The sequence below is a fragment of the Puccinia triticina genome, chromosome 1A (assembly GCF_026914185.1).
Source record: "Puccinia triticina chromosome 1A, complete sequence".
NCBI lineage: Eukaryota > Fungi > Basidiomycota > Pucciniomycetes > Pucciniales > Pucciniaceae > Puccinia > Puccinia triticina.
This window is the reverse complement of record NC_070558.1, coordinates 4,849,542-4,862,230: the sequence shown is the minus strand read 5'-3', so window position 1 is coordinate 4,862,230 and position 12,689 is coordinate 4,849,542. Positions and strand designations below refer to the sequence as shown.

At 44.6% G+C, this 12,689-nt stretch overlaps 2 protein-coding genes across 2 annotated transcripts; one reads left to right on the top strand and one right to left on the bottom strand.

The window, feature by feature from the left end:
* Positions 1–2,317: 2,317 nt before the first annotated feature.
* PtA15_1A545 (uncharacterized protein) lies at positions 2,318–5,370 on the bottom strand (the record flags this gene model as incomplete). Its single annotated transcript, XM_053165583.1, has 15 exons — positions 2,318–2,567; positions 2,648–2,672; positions 2,746–2,777; positions 2,902–2,918; positions 2,999–3,221; positions 3,343–3,410; positions 3,529–3,748; positions 3,837–3,884; positions 3,957–3,974; positions 4,085–4,150; positions 4,242–4,282; positions 4,359–4,379; positions 4,448–4,607; positions 4,768–4,874; positions 4,966–5,370. The coding sequence occupies 15 exons, from the start codon at positions 5,368–5,370 to the stop codon at positions 2,318–2,320; spliced, it is 1,701 nt and encodes a 566-aa protein (XP_053016760.1).
* A 1,872-nt stretch (positions 5,371–7,242) lies between these two features.
* PtA15_1A544 (uncharacterized protein) lies at positions 7,243–7,537 on the top strand (the record flags this gene model as incomplete). Its single annotated transcript, XM_053165582.1, has 2 exons — positions 7,243–7,292; positions 7,432–7,537. The coding sequence occupies 2 exons, from the start codon at positions 7,243–7,245 to the stop codon at positions 7,535–7,537; spliced, it is 156 nt and encodes a 51-aa protein (XP_053016759.1).
* Positions 7,538–12,689: the final 5,152 nt, after the last annotated feature.

The following is a 12,689-nucleotide window of genomic DNA, read 5'->3' as shown; positions in this document are numbered from 1 at the left end:
AGAGACAATGGTTGAGATATACATGGCATTCAAAAGTCAGTTCTGAATCTGAAAGCAGCACCAGCAGGGATTAAGGATCATGATGCAAGCAGATTGGTTTTAAAACATCATATCACAAAATTGTAGGTCCTGTTTGAATGCATCATAATTGCAGGTGTTCTATTGCACAAATCATTGAATAAACAACAACCCATTAGAAATGTGGTACCTAATTTCTCTTTCAGAAAATTTGAACACCTGATCACCTCAATATTCTTCTCAGATTGAAATAATTCAACCATATTCAGCACCATAAAACCAATATTACACTTTATAATGGCCAAGAGTGTAATATTCATATTATGGCACTGAATATAGCCAAATTTTTCAAATCTGATGGAGATATTTAGGAGATCAGTGGTTCACCTTGCCTGCAAAAACATATAAGTACCACATTTTGAATAGTTTGGTTTCTATTTAATGATTTGTGAAATATAACACCTACATTCATGATGCATCCAAATGGGGAATAGAAAATTTGGGTGATGATTTTTTGTATACCACGTGGAAATATTGTTCCACTTTGAGTGTTTGTATGGTACAAATTCTTTTCAGCTTGAAATTTTATGATTTTATGCAAGTCAATCTTCATACTGCATAAATGGGGGTGGGGTTAGGTCCAGGACCAAGAAAAATATTACCCATCCAGTCCCCAGGGATAGATAGGCTGCTGAATTTCAGGGCCAAATGGTACTCCTAGGCCCAATTTCTGTGTTATAAAACAAGTTGGACTTGTGGAGGAAACTATGGACTCATTTTGCTTGCTCTGTATCTCTTTAGGGTCATTTCAGAGATGATTATGCTCGCGCATATATCAGAGCTATTACATCACCGTTGCTCTCCTGTGCACTGAAACCTTACAAACGACCAAACTGATGAAGAATAGAAATGACTCACAAACTGTTTTTCTGTCTTTCCATGGATTCTTCAAGTGACTCGGCGGTGATGACATACTTAACGCTTAGTATTTGGGTATATCCTCCCGTCCAACTTCCCAGCGTAGCTACACGGTGTTTCTCATATGCCATCCTCTCGGTCAAGAGGTCGGATTTTCTTAATACGACCAGTATCTTGTCGCCTTGTTTAACTTGTAGGAGGTAATACCCGAACGGGAATGTGACCCAAATGTTCCCATTTTCTATTTCAACAGTGGAACTTCCCTTCCAATCGTAATACTCGAAGTATTTTGTGTGGTTTATTCTGATGGGTTTATCCGGGTCCTTCCCCCTCTCCAGGGGAATCAGGTGAAAAGCAACCTGGGAGTGTTCGATGAGAGGTCCGCAGTAGGTTTTGAGAGGGCCAAGTGCGGCTGTTGCAGCAAGAAAGGCGGCAAGATTTGAAACTGCTTTCATCTGGTGTAAGCCGCTTGGTCAGTCTTAATGAATTTGGAATCCCGGGAATAGCTTCCACCTGATATTTACTATAAAGGATTAAGGAAGGGACCCGGTGTTCGGTTCGAAATTAGATTAGGACTAGAATTTAAACGATGACAGAGAGTGTAAATGTACCTGAATTCTTTGAGTTTTGATCAAGTACGCAGTCCAACTTTATACCTCTTCCCACGAGGAACAATATTGCACTACTCGTCTCTGGCACCGAGCCTCCCATGTGCAGTCGCCAGGGCTCGACCCAGTGTGACACAAAACCGCAGATGGATCACATGGATCCCGTGACCAGTCTCACTGAGACAACACTTGCGATGGCGATGCTTGCGCAGGAAGTGTCACTTGGTTTCAACTATTTAATTACAATCCAACCTGAACATTAGGCAATGTTGTACGTTCGAAGACGGGTTCTTTCTGGCGGAGTTGCCCAGGAATATCCAAGGTGCGAAAAAGCGAAACATATCCAATGTAATTGTGTGCCCCGTACCACTTGGCAGCAGGCTTCCGGAAGAGGTCGACCTGAGCTTCAGCGGCGCATATCCCAACAAGCTGCGACTTCAGTCAAACGACGAAACAAACGCTGTGATGCCAACTTCTGATTTGTCAATTATGTATGTTTCAATCTTGTTTATTAAACTTGAAATGTTGATGCATTCGTATAAAAATCAACATGAAGCCGGGTGACGTTCCCGCACTTCCAGTGACGCTCCAAGAGAATTCGCGTCGACTGTCAGGATGCATACAGATAAAATCCGCGGCATTTGATACGGTGAAGGTAACAACATGACGCTTGTGGTACGTGGTATTTATACCAATCTCCCCGCCGGTTTACAGGAAATACTTGAAGCCTGGTTGCCAAGGATGAAGAAGGCCAAAAACCAATTTTAAATTTTTCAAAATCTTTCGCTGACAGTATGAGCCCGAAATTTGAACTCACGCTCGTTGGTTGGAGCCGCGTGGCGGGAAGTTTTCCAATTGTGATAACGATAAACCGCTGCCAAGTAACTGACTGCTAAAACGGCAGAAGCGTTACCGACCAAGTTTATAAAGTAGCCCAATCTCTGCGGGCTGTCTTTGTTGAGGGCATGGAATATGAAGTTGGAAACAACTGTGAAGACTTGTCCAAATGTTTGCATAAGAATGCTAAAAAGTAACATATCAGGATCCTATTTTGAAAGCAGGTTTCTCGGTTTGAAAAAAAAATGTGGAATCATTTTGCTCACAAAGATATGGCCCTTTCATTGTAAGCTAGGCGCCGCGAAATAAGAAGCTTGCGCATATCAGAATCTGATACGAAGGTGGGAGAGCTCGGATTGCTTACTAGTGCAATTGCTGAGAGTCCATGATAGAATTCTTAAATCGGCCGTTTGTCAGGGACATTACGGGTCCATAAGTTGGTGTCAGTCGTGAAGAGAAGAATAAAAGTGGTCAAAATTCGACGATAATGCAGTTCATCACTTCAAGCAGTGAAGCTTACAAAGGAATCGGGCAATACTACTCAGCGCCAAGAGCAAATGGGTATCAGAGCAAGCAACATGGAGGGGTGTTATCTGTGTGTACATTCTCCGACTCACCGCTCCGGCCACAACTAAGAATGTTGCGGAATATTTAACCCAAGAGGCATCGTATCGCAGCAACAACGCCCAACCGGTGCTACCAATTGTACACATGAGCATGACAAAAGCACTTCTTACGCCGGCGAGATCGGATGCGTTTGCGACCATAAACATTAGAACAAATGCAAACAAGTATGGCCAAGCGGTCAAAACCTGGGATTGCTCCGGCGAATTTCCAAACCTACGAATTGAACATCAACAACGCATCAGTATTTTACCTTTCAAAAGCTGACAGCTCAAAACCACATCCGTCAAGCCTAAGGCGAATAGCAAGCAGATTTGTAGAGTAGGAAAGCACGTACGATTCCATGATAAGGGGGAGATATCCAGTCAAACTTCCGACACTTAAATTTACACATCCGTACGAAAACTGTTTGGTCCGTATGCCGAGACGAAGAACAGGTAAGCTTTATTAGGTGTTGCTGAGACTTCTAGTTAACCATGGAGTTCCGAACGGCTTCCTAAAGAAAAAAAAAGCAGCAACTGACAGAAGAGATCCAAATATTTGGATTCACTAGAGCTCTTAAAGCAAGCCTCCATTCAAACATGTTGTATTCTAAGGTGAAAGAGTTGATTTCTGACAAAGAGCCCTGGGTGTGAATTTGGATTTGGGAAGTTGTTTCGGGTTTCCTCTTCACCTTTGATGATGGAAGACATAAGAGGCATGCTAGTGCCAATACGATGCCTTGGCCTCCTTCGATAAAGAATCTTGTGAACACATGTACAAGTGACCTTATCTGTCAAATTTATGCCCCGCTATTCATGCGAAAGAAGAAATGAAACATGACCAACTCACAAAAATCTCCAAGTTTTCACTTCTGATTTAATGAGACCAGTCCCATATCTAGGACACAATTTCGCAAACAATTATGAGGCAAATTGATAGACGTTTGTATCGTAGAGCTCAAGGGCTTACGCGAAGATTCCGTTCAGACTGTCGAAATAAAGGGACCGGAATGTTAATGATTTTTAAAGCTTTCATTTGTTTTTCATACAATCTGGATTCCTGCTATCCGGGGGAAAGGAAGAAGATCCACAACTTACGCCCCAGCCAAAACGGTTGAGCCGATGAAAAAAGACATTCTTTGCGCCATCTCAGTGCGGGTATATCTGTGCGGCATGTGAGTAAATTAACCATGTCAGCTGTTTCACATTTGCAAAACAATATTATTCAAAATTTCCAATCGCCCAAGATGCTCACATCAAAGAGTAGTAAGTTTCCATGCTTTTGCCTAAGATTGCCTGTAAAGCCGTTTTTTGAAGAAATTCTATGTGAAGCTTACTGACCGAGTCTCATTGAATTTTTAGAAATGCTTACCCCTCCCATACCAATGACAGACTACGAAGAGAGGGGAAAAATCAGCTCGCAGAAAATTAGAGCTTCACATCTATAGACTCAAACTCAACCCGGCAGATGAAAATGGTTGCGAAGTTCGAGGCAAAACCAATTATGATGGTCGCGATACTAGTTATCAAGACCCCACATGAGAGCAGATATTTTGGAGATCGAGATCTGGGAACGACTATATTGGCACCAATTAAAAATGACAGGTAAGTCATGGAAAAGCTGGAGGACGAAAATTGGTCAGCAATGTTTTTCCCAGCGCTCAGAAGATTTCTGCGACCTGAAGTTCCGTCTTAATTTCCGACTGGTATTCGAGCTTGATTTGGATTTCATGAAGACAATGCAAACAATGATTCAAGGACATTAAGCCCCCATCGCTCACCTGGACAAGACCCAAGCATAGCACCAGTGACTGTTATCTAGTACATATGACTTCAAACCGTAAGCTGCAGCGTTTCCAATGTTTGATCGTTGAACATAGTCTGAGAGCTAGCATTCCAGAATGATAATCTTCCTTTAGCTGAGACAAACTTCGAAACCTCGGAATGAACAATTCGAAAAGCAAAATATGATGGCGCACGTATATCAGCAAGGTCAGAGGAAGAATAATTAAATCAAGCCGCTTGGTCGAAGTGGAGAGTGTGCTTCTTGATCCACTCCCAGCGCCTGCACTGGGGTCATGTTGCTCCGCTTCGACATGCCCATCAGTCCCCTCTTCATCTACATTCCACGGTCCGGTGGCGTATTTCTTTTGGAATGTAGTATCTGGTTGCTCGGATGGATCCAAGCAGACGGTGCGATTGTCACTCTCAGCCGTATAGGGTCGCTGGGACTTGAAGATTTTCTTGTAAGGAGAAGCTGTCAAAGCGATGGCAGCTTGATTGTTGGTTGACACGGATGGCGCATGTTGATACGTGGCGATTTCGATAATTGGATGGGCAGACGAATTAAATCGACAGCGACCAAATGGGGCTCCGGAGGGCATGATGCACTAGGGTATGTAACGGTTGTTGAGACGCAATAATGTCCAAAATTCGATTGATTTATAGCTGGCGAAAGTGATGGTGTGACATCCGCACCTGAATTATTTGCTAATGTTTGGCTAATGTCTGGGTGTCATACTGATGCCGATAAACTTACTTCTACTTTCAAGTTTCAAGCATAAAAAGTTTGCCTGGAGTCACATACATACACGGAGAATAACGACGATGGAGAAACTCATGTTGGGTTGCGCTGGCACTAATCTGGAGTCAGTAATTCCGTGGGCAGCGGTAACACACTCGAAATAAGGGGGGTTTGGATGGAGCTCTATAAAGTACTAGGAATACTGTGTGTGTACAACGCATCGGCATGGCTGGAGTGGAGGACAAGCTAGATTCCTAGAACAATCGAAAGGACCTTGTAGAAATGTTCACCCCGCAGATCTGGGAATGAAAAGGACGTTTACCGATCTAAATAGCACCGTTTAGCGCAGCAAAGAACCATCGCCACCACGGATTTGACATTGCGTACATAAATACAACCGGTCGGCATAAATATTACAATGACCGCAACACCCAGTGCTTGCCACTGCCCGGGGCGACGTAGAGGTTCCACAGCCCACAGCGAAGAGGGCGACGCTTATGTATTTAGTCCCTGGGGGATCTCAAAGGAAGATTCGTACAAATGTAAGATGGACCGTTCCCCGGCGGTTTTCGGACTGCAGCAGGTGGCACCCATGTGGCCCATACCTTGGGCTCATGCACGAAGAGTCACGTCCACTCTCACTCGTCAGATTAGCAAAGAGTGCGCCGCTTGGGAATCGGTCCTGGGTTTGCAATCTCCGTTGGTAAATTCAAGAAGCAAGTTTGAATCGCTCCGCAGGACGAGCTCCTAGACCTCATTAGGGTCCCTGCGGGACGGCGTCCCCCCTCCAATAGAGGGACTTGGTTAAGTTAGCCTCATTGGCGTCCGGGGGACCCCGCGCTGATGGAGAAGCCGCCTGCGCCGCAAGGGGGCGGCCGATGCCGGCACTGGAGGACTTCCCGTCGCCTAAAAGGCTTGATTTAGAGGAGGCCGCTAATCCGCTAAACCTTGTTTGCTGGTGAAAACTCGATATCAATCAATTTTCACCAGCCAGTAAAGTTTAACCTGTCCTTCTAGATTAGACGTTTTAGACGACGGAAAGTCCTCCACTTGTGTTAATTTAATTTTCATATGTAACCAAGGAAGCAATCAAAAATCAAACATGAGAGGCATGAGTGACCGCCGGAATGAAAGTTGAAACACATTCCCGGGACAAATTTCCGCTGGGGAACCAGACAGCGCAGGTCCAATGCCTGTCCAAAAATCTGTTGCAAATGACTGCAGGTTAATACTGGTTGGGTGCAAGGGATTAAGCTGGATTGACAGGTTTGAAGGTTAGACCCAGCTTGGTCCCTTGAACAAGTAGGGCTTGTGCAGCCGAGTACGTTATAGAAAACCTCTGGGACAAATTGGAACAGACACAACTCACTTGCCCCGCCGAACGGGTCAATCCCTACTTACTCTTTGCCGGTGAGATGATATAAATAGCTGAGGAAGACACGCCCTCAGCGGGCGGATACCAGGTGCACCTGTCTGTCCGACGGGATCCCAATTCTTAGGCCGAGGATTGATGAGAAACGGGCAAGAGGATGCGCACAATCACATTACATGTAGAGAAACTGAGGGACAAGTTTATATACATGTAGATTGAAGGGGGTCTAGGAGAGCCCTAACGGTAACCCAGTCTGGGGTTACAACAAGGCCAGTCTGGGGTTACAACAAGGATATGGGGTCAGCGCGGATGTTGATTGGACGTAAGTCTGGGAAGAATGAAAAAGAGTGCACAATAACCATGTTGAAGATATCTGGAGAATTGCTTGTGATGGGGTATGAGAAGGTAGGGTAAGTCCTAGATGATTTTGAATTGAATGTGTAAATCTTTGACATTTTTGATTTCCTTGAGGATGAGAACAGAGAGCATATGCTGGAAAACAACCCGGTCGGTAAAATGGAGGAGTAGGAGACTGTTGGGAGTTTTTAGGCGGGGCCAAGCCAAGCTCGAGGAAGATGGGAGCCTTGGGCCCAATCTTGAGGTGCTCGACCTGCTGGACAGTCAGGGTGAATTTCTTTTGCTGGAGCTTCTCTAGGTTAGTGAGCAGAAAATTTTCCACATCTAGGTTCAGATATACATCTGTCCGCTTTTCAAGTAGCCTTTCTATTGAACTCTTTCCAATCGCTAGCCCGCTTCGCACAATCATTGAACATACAATAAACCCCCCAATCGGATCTAGAATCTTTTATTTGTGTTTTGAATGTATTTACTGAAACTGCCAATAGCAAGAAGAGCAACAAAGCTGCTAAACAAATTGCCTTGATGATGGAGCGCATTGGCGATGAGGACCTTGGAGTCTTCAGCTTTCCCAACTCAATAGGTGATTAAATAAAATTTCTCCTTTAGTATTATACTCAGAGAGGCAAAGTAGCTGGCCTGGACATCCACCTTGTGGTCGTGAGCAGCAATGAGCCACTTATTGTTAGCTGGTTTTGGCTAGAATACACTACACTAACAAATAATGTTAGTGTATTGGCCCACCGTTGTTGTGAGCATGGTCAGACGTGAAATTTGGCAGATATGATGCAAGCCCCGGTGACTCCTCACCTGCAGGGGAGCGCGGCGCCAAGCGGCTCACACCAAGTGTGACCTCTCTATGAGACAGACTGCTGGGCTGCCTCACTGGGAGGCTTTGTTAAGCTCACAGTGACTGCCGCGATAGGATCAGCAGTATCAGTGTGTAGGAATGGAGACCTGCAGTTGGAGGTGTCAGCTTCCGGCCTCTCTGCTATAGCTGATGTCTTATTTAGTCTACATGGTATTGAATCAATATTTAGCTGAAGTGAGGATACACAAAAATTGTGAAATTATGCTTGTTGAGTGCTCACCAAGGAGCATAATCACCTCTGCTAAGACTCTGGCGACCAAAGCAAACAACAGCTGGTCTCATCCACGCCTCAGGGTTGGTGAACAAGAAATGTTTTGCACCGAGAGTCTTGCACAGCTTGGGGCATCCCGGCCTGCGCTGTATCCAACGTACATATTGGTTGATTGGAGAAGGACCAATGTTTTGTATTGGTCCAATACAGCGGGATGAGGGAGGAAAATGACCTTTTTTTTAGTGTAATTTAGCCTTTGGCATTGCACACTATGAATATGATGTTATCTACCTGCAAGCATTTTTGTTATTTATGTTTGTAGTTTGTTTTTTCAGTACTTGTTTCTAAGGGTCCAAGTTCTGTAGAGGATGTGGTAATCTTAACAACTAGGGACAACGAGTTGTGATGTGGGTTGTGGGGTGGATGAGGTGCAACCATTTTTCAGGTTGATTCAATTGGGTAACGGGTTTTGAAATTAATTTTTTTTATACATTTAAAGAGGAAAACTAATAATTGGGTTGAAGGTTGAATGGGTGGTGTGTATTTGTCCAAGCGCGGAAGTGGTAGCGGCCAGGGGTTGGGTCCACCAGGATTTGAACACCCGACTTGTCACTCTCTTTGAAGTGATTATAATATGTCATTGCAGGGGAGACACAGAGCTTCCATGGGTGATGGTTACCACTAGGCCATCTGGACCTCAAAAATAACCTTGAAACACAGGGTTGGACCTGTTTTTGGAAATAAATCGTTTTGAAGAGAAAAGGGAAGGGTCCAGAGGGCAAGAGGGCAGAAAAACCCATTCCGGGCGGAAAAAATCCCAATCTGTGACTGAAGGGAAGTACCCTTCTCCATCAAGAAGCTTGACAAGAGAAGGTGAGGGAAATTTACATCTGGGTGCCCCGGCCAAAAGCGGATGTGATGAACAGTTCATATGCTTGGCAGCGCCTCAATGACAACGAGTGAAGTGAAGGCATGAAAATGTTTTCTGATGGAAGGGGGAGTGAAACATGGGAGTTTGGACAAATGAGTCCAAAGACAAAGTGCGGAGGGGTGGGAGGTGGAATATGGTGGCTATCGGAAACCATATAAGTTGCCCCCCCCCACAAACTGTTAAGCGGCACGGCTCCAACTCCCCTGTTGCACTTGCACAGGTTGAGGAGGGTCAGTCCTTGTCTCCTCCGCCATTGCATTTGCGATAGGCCCAAGGGTCAAGAAATTCACCTTTCACCCCCTGTTGCATTTGCACAGGTTGGGCCAAATCACATTACAGCACCTCCATTGTCGCAGTTGTGGTTGACCAGAGTATTTATGCAGTTTGAACATCTTTTAAACTTTTTGCCCCCTTCCATCCCCTTGCATTTGCAACAGGCCCGAGGGGGGACAACCCAGCCCTTTTTCATCTGTGCTTCATGGATTGGGGGGCCAGTCCAAGGCATTAATGTTCGGGGACTTTAAATAAATTTTTCATGGCAAAAATTCAAACATACTTCTGCCTGAAAAAGATGGGAAATGGGAGAAAAAGTGTCAATTTGGCCACAGCCACACTGGAAAACCCCTTTTGGGGCCTTTTGAGAAAGGGATAGGGGAAACCCTTGATCCCAATTTCCGCAAAAGTGTGGATTTAATATACTTAGATTTTTTGAGCTTTTTACTCAGTTTGGCAGGTTCACCAGACATCTGCACTTCCCAGCTCAGATGCACAGCCTGCAGGCTCCAAAATAGGCCCAAAATTGTTTTGGACTGCCATCCTTTTCTGAATCTGCTGTATGTATGATCTTAAAAGTTTCTTTCTATCTTTTTCCTTCCAAATAATGTGATACATGTGCATGATCATAGAGGATCAAACTTATACACACTGACACAACTTGACCCGCCCCAATCTGACTCATGAAGCAACAGTGGGCTGCTACGCTAAACTACGCTATTTTAGCCCTAAAGTTTAGCGTAGCGGCAAAAAGCGCCAACCTTTTTTGAGTAGCGTTTGCGCGCTGTTAGCGCCGCTACGCTTCGCTAATTTTCAGCGGCGCTAACAGCATACCAATTTTTGTTTAGCGTTAGCGCTGCGCTACGCTACGTTGCGCTAAAGCGCTTTTAGCGGAAAAAAGGCACTTTTTTGCCGCGAAAAACGCTTTAGCGCAGCATAGCGCGCGCTCTTTCGCGCCTTGCGTGCTTAGCGTTAGCGCAATTGCGCGGATCTGCGCTAACGCTACGCTAAAAGCTAAAATAGCTTTGCATCCTTTGCGCGTAGCGTTAGCGCAGATGCGCGCAATTGCGCCAACGCTACGCTAAGAAATAGCGCATTTGCGCTGCGCTACGCTAAGCTAACAGCTATGTTAGCGTAGCTGACCCACTGTTGCATGAAGGCAGACAGGTCTCAATATATAGCAATTTTTATGAAATCCCCCAGTGTTTGGTCCTAGAACCTCTCTAGGCTCTCCGCCTCGTCCCTTGTGCCACGTCTTTGACAATCTCAGTGAAGGACATCTCAAGTCCTTACAAATGCTTGAACTCATCACCAACTGTTCTGAAACTGATCATGGATTCATCCATAAATCATCATGCAGAACTCAACTGGAAGTCAAACACAGTTGAAACCACTAAGACACAATGACCACAATTAAATCATAACTCAATTTGACCTGTTTGTTGATTGGGATGATTTCTTGGGGTTCAATTCATATTATTCACATGCTCATGAAGGTGTTTGTTGTTTTCACTTTGCTAATTTTTCCCTCATGTGCGCGCGTAAAATTTTGTTACAAATTGCAGACTGGGCCTCTTTCAGATCAACAACACATACACACCGGTTAGAATGATGTGAAAGGCCCACCTGAATTTTCATATTTCCCTAAAAAAAGGCAGGTATCATCTATAATTGAGCCAAAGAAGGATGAAAATAGGGTGGAAGTATGTGTCAAGTCAAGCTTGGAGGTTTGTGGTACCAGATTTCAGCTAGACAACCTGGATTCTTAAAACATATAAGCTTGTGAGTTGTTTTTATGTTTCTTTTGTTTTCCAATGTCTCCATGCACATGCATGTGAGCTGTTTTCCATTTTGACAATGTCACCTTTGTGTATGTGCATTTTCCCCTGGTGTATGGGAGTTGAAAAATTGAATCAACTCCAAATGTTGTGGATGTCTGGAAGACTGGATTTCAATGTCTGGCCTGGTTCCCCAGTACCAAAATTTGAACCAGGGAAATTATGGGAGTTTGAAAATTGATTCCGCTATCCAGAAATCCTCACTCACTACAAGAAAAAGTTGCACAAATGCCATCAGTTGACATGCATAAACTCAAAGGGAGCAGTTGGTGTTTAGCTGAATCTTTTACTTAGGCATGGCAATTGGGCAGGTTGGCCGGTGGGCCCCCCAAACCCAGCCGGGTTTGGGACCAATTGAAGCCAGGTGTGAGCCTGAGTCTCTATAGTGACAGCAGGACACAAGAAAGAAGGGGGGAATATTTGGATTTCTTTGGATAAAGAAAATCCAAATATAAGAGAGAGAGAAACTTAGCAGGATCAAGATAAGCAGATATTCAAGGTTTATTCTGGTGGGAATGCACGTCCACTGGCAATGCTACCTCTTCAGAAGAGTGCTGCCAAGCTGTGCTAGAGAGTGCTACAGCCTCCTCTCACCAAAGAAACGTGGAGGGTCTCTGGATTAGACAAGTTTAATCCAGCCACAATTTTTTAGCTTCCTTCTGGATAGACAAGGTTCTTTAAAGGGAAACCTATGTGGTTTGTTTCTTACAAAAACCACAGAAAAAGAATCAGGTCAAGCAGGGACAGCCCTGTGATCAAGGATAAGGCAAAGGCCAGCAAAGAAGAGCAGATCAAGCAGACACAGAGTTGTACCTCTGAGATAAACAAGGTTCAGTGAAAGAGTTTACTTACTGTCAATATCCTAGGCGCCTGTGACAGTAGGTATACTGGGAGGGTGGTAATCTCTTTGGTGGTGATCCTAGGCAAGGGAGATCCTGACTTCAAAAATTTTCACAGTTTGCTTACATAATTACACATGTACAAGTGGTTGGCGCACCTGGTAGCACCGCCACATCACAGCTGCGCATGTGTGCCATAGCTCTCATTGAGTCGCAGGACTCAATTGCCTGTTAGCGCTGCCACATCACAACTGTGCATGCGCGCCATAACTCTCATTGAGTCGGGGGACTCAATTGTAATTCATTGAGTCGCGGGACTCTATTGTAATTCATTGAGTCGCGGGACTCAATTGTAATTCATTGAGTCGCGGGACCCAATTGGAGGAACAGATTCTAAGGCTGACACAAGAACTTAGGGAAAGAGTAGGGTTACAAAGAAATGATAAGTTGTAACTAGGGTTAGAATTGCATGAGAAAACAGAGTATG